The sequence below is a fragment of the Trachymyrmex septentrionalis genome, unplaced genomic scaffold (assembly GCF_001594115.1).
Source record: "Trachymyrmex septentrionalis isolate Tsep2-gDNA-1 unplaced genomic scaffold, Tsep1.0 scaffold37, whole genome shotgun sequence".
NCBI classification, from domain to species: domain Eukaryota; kingdom Metazoa; phylum Arthropoda; class Insecta; order Hymenoptera; family Formicidae; genus Trachymyrmex; species Trachymyrmex septentrionalis.
Window position 1 is genome coordinate 493,111 of NW_017305536.1, and position 9,511 is coordinate 502,621.

Here is a 9,511-nt window from a genome sequence, read left to right on the forward strand (position 1 = left end):
AACTCTTATGTTTTACACGTGGTACTCAAGGGCCGGTTTCATCAATGATTAACGCTAGAGACCGTGATGGAAGCAGAGAGAAACCTGAGAGAGGACATGACGGCCAAAACCTGTAATCGCAAAATGCTGCCGCGCACTACTGCCCTCTGACAAAGTGGATGTAAACTACATAGCAACATCCACTTTTCTTAGGGTACATCATCCATTTTTTGTATATTATCCTCGAAGTACTGAGCCCTTCCACTTCATCAAAGTCGTACCCGTGAAAGGGAAGATATTATCTGAAAAATGTAATATACTATTAGCAGTATTAGCTATATTACTATGCAATTATCGGTTAATTTTAAAAAATGAATATCAAACACAATTCATCAATCTATCACTATTGCGAAATAAATTCATAACAGATAAAAGAGTTGAATCTCTTATTATGATGTATAAAATATAATGATTAGGGTCAATCGAATGAACTGAAGATTAATAAAAAGAAATATTTCTTTTATTACAGACAAACATTTCCAAAGTTACACTTAATTTCATAGGGAACTTTTAATGTTACAGAAATGAATACTATTAATATATGCATGTACAATTATATATGACACATATCTATGTATATGTATATATATTGTGTGTGTGTGTGTGTATGTGTGTGTGTGTGTGTGTGTGTGTGTGTGTGTATATTTAACATATGTATGTATAATTAAATGTACATAAAAATATATTAAGAATGCAATAAAAACTAAATATCTAGTTTTACCGCTCTATATTAATAAATTATATTATTCTTACAAAAATACCCAGCAAATGAAAATGGACTAAAACGGATTATAATTTTTTTAATGCATACTTTAAATCCATGAAAATGAATTGAATAGATTGAATCCGAGCTAATACTAGTTAAATATTCGAAAAAAAAAAAATTTATATTTAAGGGTTACAAATTTTATTTCTAAGACATTTATAATAATTATATCTGAAATTAACTACTTCAAATTGATATTAAAAAATGCATCTTAGTGGGATTTGAATCTTGGACTTCTGGATTATATAAATCTTCTACGACACCCGATACACCACTTCTTCAAATAGTAAATTATTCATTCTCTACTTCAATTACAACCAGTTAAACTAATAACGAAATTATATAGATATAATAAAAATGATATAATAAAAATATCATTTAACAGATATAATAAAGTATAAACAATTTACATTACTATGAGACAACATTGGGTAAGTGGATAATCTAATCTCGCTTGATGTCGCGCGCCGTGATTAGCCTAATATTCGAGCTGTGTTCGATTTGATCTGCGAGTGTTCACATCGATCATCCATTTTACTTCTAATCAAAGAGAAACAAAAGAACATAGCACAATTATTTTTATGTTACAACTTTTTTGAACTTAGTTAGATTAAAATGAAAAATTTCCTACTTATAATTTTGAATAATTTAAGTAGCATTTATGGTCTATTTTTAAATAAAAACTTTTTTTATTTAATTAGATTGAAAAACTGCATTTCACTGAACTGCACGGCTGAACTTAGTGGTAGCAATAAGGACGCTACCTCTGTTGCTCTTCATTCTACAGTAATCTACGGTAGGATCCTGATGGGAATCGTCGGCGAGGACATACGTGAGACTAGAGTCCTTATAACAGAGTCTGAACATTGCATTCGCGCGTATGCCCGTCCGCCATTAGCAGTCAAAACCGAAAATATATTGTCGTGTTTGCCGCGCAATTCAAATGACTGCTTGCTATTATACACGATAATAGAGTTGAATTCAAACTATTTGTTCCAAATTTGGTCTAAATGATCCAAGATGAAAGATAGAGTAGAATAGAATTGTACAAGCGAGCAAAAATATGTCTGACAGCGTGTCAATATGTCTTGCAATCATCTATATAATGATAGATCTGTATAATGCGTATACTAATCCATACTGCTTGTTATGGGATTCTCTAAACATTTTATCAACAATTATTGCTATCGTTAACTAGTAACAGTCAATAAGAGCCGCGCTTTCTTCCAGAATTATTTTGCCATTGACTGTCGCTAGTTAACGGTAGCGTCAATCATCGATAAGATGGACTTTTTATGCCCATTTCCACCAACATAGATTAACTTTAATCTCGGCTCAATTTATTCTTTGTCTTTTTCTAATCTTTAGAACTACATTGGTGGAAACGGACATTAGAGAATCCCGCTATTGGTATGTCTATTTTGGCAGCCGAAGAGAGTTTGATGCTTTGAACTGAAATTAAAAGAACTGTTATGAAATAAAGTCGAAAATATATTAAGTATCCATGCAATTAATATAATAGCATAAACAATTAACAAACTTGACAAAGTTGACTGTTAATGGCGGAATTAATTTAGGCATCAGATTTGACAGCCGCTGCGCATCGAATCTGCCGGCTGCGGCAGCTGATTTAAAAGAACAGAGTTCTGTGCTCGTATATTCTCAAAACGTGCGAGATTTAGGCTACGTTCCGTTTCACGCATAATGCGCATAATGCATTTATCCTTATTTAATATTCGATGAATAACAAGGATAAATAATGCAGCATACGCATCATGCGTGAAACGGAACGCAGCCCTAAAATTGAAAAAAATTTCGTATAAAAAAGTCAAATGGATACTGTAATTGATGTACTATTTAACGTTTTACCGATTGTAATTGAGAATTTAATCAATGAAAATATAGATTTTAATCACGCAGATCCGAAACGGCTGCGCAGCTAATTCCAATCATCTGCGTATCCGCTGCGCATCTATTAAAAGAACGAAAATCTGCGTTGTAATCGACTGCGCAGTCGTGCTAAGACGAATTACTGCAAGAACTGCTGTATTCGATGCCTAAAAGAACCCATATGGATATGAGCTTAAATTGCGCGCGCGCGTGTGTGTGGGGGGGGGGGGGTGTGTGCGCGCCCGCGTGTTCCGAGGTTTCCGTCTCTGAAAATCTCTGAGCCGTCCGAGGTTCCGAAATTTCAATCAGTGCAATATAGCTCTTTTCTTGCAGAAAGTTCGAGGTTTCATGAACAGTTAATTCGTCAAAGTAAGTCGCAAGAAATGATATTTTGTGTACACATTAGGCCTTTCTTCTCTTCAGGAGGAAAGAAGAGGAAGAAAAATGAATTGGTGCAAAAGTTCAGCTAAAAAGAACAGGCCTATTGTTCGGTGTTGTATATGCATGTATATTTTAGGTAAGGTGCATGTACATTTACGAATTTGATATAAGTTATGGATGATAAAAAGAGTAGCTTCTAATTTGATACAATCAAATATATTCAATTAAAGTAAATTAAAGGGCTAAGAGCATAGGCAAGATTTGCTAATATTTACTAAACGTTTTTTCAAATACATTTAAGCAAATGTTTCGACTAACAATGCTGTAAATTCAGCAATGTTACTATGCTAACTGAACTTTCAAAAGACCAAGTTGTCTATTTGTCATTGTTAAATCGACAGCATTGTTTTATATAAATATATGATCAAATGATTGTAACTGCAAGCAATAGTATATCTTAATATGGATCGAGCTTTTCCGAACGTCAATTCTAATGTTCAAAAGTATAAAAATTATGCATTGATCAAGTTCTATTTATTTTGTTTACGAAATTACATATGAGGCACGTTTTGGCATCAATATGACTAAAATGTTTATACTGTCTGATTACGTTTTTAATGAATAATTACACCGATGTACTTTGTTTTGTATTATCATAAGTAGAAAATTTAATATTATAATTATGCGATCGTTGTAAATTTTATAAATTCAGTTAGAATGTAACATTGAAAATTTAAAATTATTAGGATATTACTTTGTATTATTTATTTTTGTTACATTAAAAATGACCTCATTAATAATCGTAACATTTGCTTAAATATATTTCAGAATATAACCTCAAATAACAAAATCTAAATTATGACATAAGAAGTCTTTAAATCGTCTTTTAGACGCAAAAAAAACGTCTTATTACCCTTTTAAACACTTTTTGTTGTCTGGAACATTTATTAAATATTAACAATTAACATCTTGTCTATGCTTTTAGTCCTTTAGTTTACTTTAATTGATTTATTTAATTTGAGTGGTATATAACTTATTAACAAATATTTTCAATTTTTGCCATTTTTATCAGTTGTATCTTTGCAAGTTGGAAGGTAGTATAATGATATAAAAATTTGATAGTATAATGTACAGTTTATATCTAATTATTTTGTTGTATGTTAATTCAATAAATTTCAGATTTGTTTAGTCTTTTAATTTATTTACAATTTATGTGTTTTGCTATCATTGAATCAAAAGCAGAAGCAATTAGTAGTGAATATAAATCTAACTATTCACATGATAACGAAAATTATGTTATAATAACAAATATTCATATCCTTTGACATAGATTCCACAATATCTTATGGATGTTGAGAACATTTGTATTAATCATTAATTACATTATTAGACCTTCTGAAAGATTAAATAAACCTAAAACTTTAAACTTATTGAATTAACATACAAGAAAATAATTATATATGAAATATAGTTTACTCTTTGAATCAATTTTTGTTTGAAATGTAGCTGACAAAAATAATAAGCAAACATTAAAATATGTTTGATTGTATAAAATTAGAGACTGTACTTTTCTCATCATACTGTATCTTATAGAATAAAAAATTATTTTCTAATATATTAACAATAAAAAAAGAAGTTCAATCTTTATGTTCAATGTAATTGGATTTGTCTTAACTTTAATTATTTGTTAGAGTTTTGTCTTGAGCGAAAGCTATAGAAGAGTAAATAATATACAACTTATATTTCATTACTTTCTTAGATATGATGTTAATCATTTTGTATGTTTAGTATTGCTCTAGGAATTTATTTAACACATCTGGATCTTTTAATACAATATATCCTACGAAAAATAAAATCAGTTAAGAAGCATATAAATTCATTGAAATAATTAACAAAATTAAAGTACGAAAAATAACGTTATAATACCAGTCGATGTAACTGTCAATCATTCTTATTTGAAGTTTTACTAATAATAATAACATTAAAACACTATTACTAATAATAATAATATTAAAACAGATGCGGAAATATTTTCGTGATTTGACAAAGAGACAATAAAATCGTCGCCTACTGCAGCATACAAAAAGGAACAGGAACAGACAGCAATGGCATATTCTCCAAAGATTACTGTAGTTAGCGATCGTAATAATGTACAGTTAGTCTCCAATTTTCACCAATCTACTGTTACTGCTGATAATTTAGACAGTAATGATGATCATGGATTCAGTGATGATGTTTCAATGTTCCATGTCCAAGAAAATTCTGAAAATGAGCACAGAGGAAACTTTCCCAAAGATATGTACAAAAATCAAGAGCTTTCGATTTGGTTATGTTCGTGGAAATTGAAACATAACATTTCATACGATGCTATGTCCGAACTCTTGAACCAATTGCGCATTTGTGGATATGCCGATCTACCGAAGGATGCAAGAACGTTGTTAGGAACACCTACGTTTAATCCTGTCGAGATTTCTGCCAGCGGAGGTAATAATTTTCTATGGTTTGAAAAACGTTCTAATTATAGCAAATTGACGATCGAAAATTAATTTGTGAGATTATCATTATTTTAAACGTTACAAAATAAAATATATAAAAGAGTAGAAATAGGTCTAAGGGAAAATTTTTAATCTAAAGCGAAAAAATGACAAAAAATGGAAAAAAATCATTTTTTCGCTCTAGATTGAAAATTTAAAAACCTGGATGGTCCTATTTTGATGTCAAATTCGTATTCAGCGACTCAAAATACATAAGAATAGTTGGATTTCCACCCCAGCACAGGGTACTTTTTTTGTGGGCTTGTGTAATAAAATGTATGTTGTATTAAAATATTTATTATATAAAGTTTTTGAAAATGTTTATTTCTGTATAACTGATTATGTTGTTTTATATGACATTAAAAGTTTACATGAGTATATTGTGGTTCTCTGGAAAATAAAATTTATTATAATAAAACCTCCCAGCTAACCAAAATTGACAATAAGTTACCGAATTAGTTAATTTTTGGGTGGTTAATGTTCCACTTCTGTGTTAACTTATTAGGCACTGATAACTGTAAGATATCTTTTAGTTATTAATGCCTAATAACTTAACAAAGAAGGAACATTAACCATACCGAAATTGACTATTCGACAATGTCAAACTTGTCAATTTTAGTTAGCTGGATTAATAATAGTCGATTATTTTCGAGATATTTGTAGACTATTAGTCGACATTCAGATTTGATTAAAAAGTCGACTTTTGACTTTTCCAGTCTACTTTCAGTCGACTTTTAGTCAACTTTTTTTTGAGACATTCGTCAAGTATTAGTCGACATTTGGGCTGACTTTGAAGTCGACTCTTGACTTATCCAGTCAACTTATAGTCAACTTTTAGTCGACTTTGTGTTGTTTAAGTCATCTTCCTGTCTAATTACTCATCCATGCCCCACGGCTGCGTGCCTGAATGCCGTTTTTCCTTTGCACGCCCCATGAAGCCTTCTGCTGTTTCCTATATATGCTGATATTCTAAAATCACAAATCAATTCTTCTCGTAAGGCGTCTCATAAAGGTGCCACTTATACAATACTTTCGGGGGATTACTCACCAAAAATGATCTAATTACAGAAGACTCTCTCAAAGAGATCACGAGACTGTAACAAAAGCTCAGAGCAATTTCGCCCGCACCCATGCTTTGAATCTTAATTGCCCTAACGGTAGAATGCCTTCACTGTCTGGAGCAGGCGTTGCTTTACAGAACCGAACACCCGCGTCTACTTTTGAACCATCGTCCCAGCAATTCGAGCAGAGCTTTTCGGGCGCACCTACGTCAGCGCTCCCTTCTCCTTACCCTATCCCTTCTAATTCACGCTTTGATAATAGCACCAAACCTTCATCTTCGCTCTTAAATAACCTCGTGTCATTTTTAGAAGAACTTCTGGCCGATCAAGGCAGGCACAACAACTTGTTCGTAACACAACTGGTTAATCTATTCATTGGATCACTTACATCCGCCTCAGCATCTACAAATCATTACTCCGACGTCAATGGAGGCCTGATTGGTCCTTCCAACTCGCAATTTTACACTTCTTACCGAAACAGAGACGATCATTATGAATTGGTCGGCTAAGACATCGGCTAAGACATTTTCCATATTACAGTGGAATTGTCAAGGGCTACTCAGCAATCTACCTCAGATCCAGACCCTATTAGGGTCATCACAACATGACATCTTGTATGCCTACAAGAAACACTCCTTAAACAGAGCAATAAGTTCGGCATTTCTAATCACGTTCAATTCAGAAAGAACATAGCAAGTAAAAGAGATAGGGGCGTGTGTGTGTGTCTATCCTTATAAACAAAAATTTATGCTACGATCCCTTGAACTTTTCTCCTTTTCTACATTCTAAGTAAAACTCAATTTATTATCATCTTTATTTGCAATCATCAACATTTATAGATCAACATCTTTACGCCTTCTCAAGTATATAAAGCTTTATTTGACTTTGACAACACTTTTGATTATATTCTTATCGTAGGAGACATGAACGCGCATCAGAACACATTCTGGTATTGCAACTACACTGATAAAGTCGGCCCGATTTTATGCAGCGAAATTGACAGAAGCAACTTGATAATCTTAAACAAGGACACTCCCACGCTTATGCAACCGCCGAATGCAAATCTAGTCTTGGCCTCTCCACATCTGGCGCTGATTGCTGACTCACAAACTGATTCGAACCCACAGGGCAGCAATCATTTTCCAGTCTGTACTACGATCGGAGGTAAAGTGACACATTCCAGGTAATTCCACTACAAATTGAAAGTAAAGAAAGAGTAGTTGAACGATTTGTCGCACAAACTATAGATCTTGCTGACGAATTTCTGGCTCAAGCTCCATTCGCTCTGGCGGAAAAATACGAATACTTGAAGGACTTTCTTTTGGAAAAAGCTCGGGCCTTTACCAGTGATAAATAAATACTTCGGCAATACTTTTGACTATATTTTTATCGTAGGAAACATGAACGCACCTCCCACGTTCTGGTATTGTGATTACACGAATAAAGTCGGCCAGATTCTATGCAGCGAAATTGATAGAAGCAACTTGGTAATTTTAAACAAAGATGCCCCCACGCTTATGCAATCGTCGGACTTGGTCTTGGCCTCTCCAAATCTGGCGCTAATCGCTGACTCACAAACTGATTCGATCCCGCAGGGCAGCGATCATTTTCCAGTCTGTACTACGATCGAAGGTAAAGTTCCAGGCAGTTCCACAAATTGAAGCTAAAGAAAGAGCAGTTGGACGATTTATTGCACGAACTACAGATCTCTGCTGACGAATTTCTGGCTCAAGCTCCATCCGCGGAAAAATATGAATACTTGAAGGACTTTTGAAAAAAAGTCGGGCCTTTACCAATGATAAATACTGTGATCACTGATAAAGACAAAGTTCACTTGACTTGAATTTTTGACATCATAAGAAACTATTTCTAAAGAATTTTATAATTTAAAAATGAATGTTATTCTTAATTTATCAATTTTTCTGTACGATAAATCTTTACTTGTGTGGTTCGATCTTAATAGTTTCACAGCTGGTTAAGGAGTTCTTTCTCAATGTTCAAATTATACAATCAACTCAGAACTAGAGTCAAGAATCCATGATTTTAATTTACTATTGGATGCGTTAAAGATGGCTTAAATATAAGTCAAAACATTTGTATGTATTGACCAAGAAACTATGTATAAAATAATTACATTTATGTAATAATATATGTTAATAGATATATGCTAAAGTCAACTGCGATTGCTCTCAATTACCCTCATTTCACTTCATAATTAATGTTAATGAATCTGAGAACCAAATGGTAAACTAAAACTTTCAATTACACAAATTCTTTTCTTCAAAAACACATTTTCTGCTTTAAGAATACAAATTATTTTCTACGTAATTTTTATTTTCATAACAAATAATTTGTAACGTAAGTTCTCTGCTTTCAATACAAATTTTCTATTGTAAAAACAAAAATTATATAGAAAATAATTTGTATTTTTAAAGCATAGAATGTGTTTTTATAAAGCAGAGAATTTACTTTTAAAACAGAGAATTTGTTTTTAAAGAAGAGACTTTGTGTAATTAAAGCAAAAAGTACTTATTCTAGCCTCAATTACATGTTGTGCATGATCGCGGCACATAGACGGATAGACATGTCCAGTCGTGTCGTTGCTATCTTGTCGCTATATGACAGATTTTCTAATCTTAATAGTGAACTTTAGTGCTTAATATCTCGGTTCGAGAAAAATTACTTAACGTTTTTTTCTTACAAATTCTTTTGTTTCGTGCAAAAACGCGTCGAATAAGCTTAATTTTATCAAAATCCAAAGTGAAGACTGTATTCTAAATAATTACCATAATAAAAGGTAGGAAAAATTGTGTGTGTGTGTGTGTGTGTGTGTGTGTGTG

The 9,511-nt window shown here is 32.4% G+C and overlaps 1 protein-coding gene across 5 annotated transcripts in view; it reads left to right on the plus strand.

The window, feature by feature from the left end:
• The first annotated feature begins 2,922 nt into the window (after positions 1-2,922).
• LOC108750451 overlaps positions 2,923-9,511 on the plus strand; it is an 8,156-nt gene continuing 1,567 nt past the window's right edge. For 3 of the 5 annotated variants that reach the window (XM_018489890.1, XM_018489893.1, XM_018489892.1), the window contains exons 1-4: positions 3,181-3,212; positions 5,096-5,560; positions 7,590-7,835; positions 8,067-8,303. In XM_018489890.1, coding sequence (XP_018345392.1) covers positions 5,182-5,560; positions 7,590-7,835; positions 8,067-8,303 — 862 coding nt within the window. In that variant the 5' untranslated portion in view covers positions 3,181-3,212; positions 5,096-5,181. Of the gene's footprint in view, positions 3,065-3,180; positions 3,213-5,095; positions 5,561-7,589; positions 7,836-8,066; positions 8,304-9,511 lie in introns of those variants that run through there. The other 2 variants (XM_018489894.1, XM_018489891.1) reach the window with 2 other exon arrangements.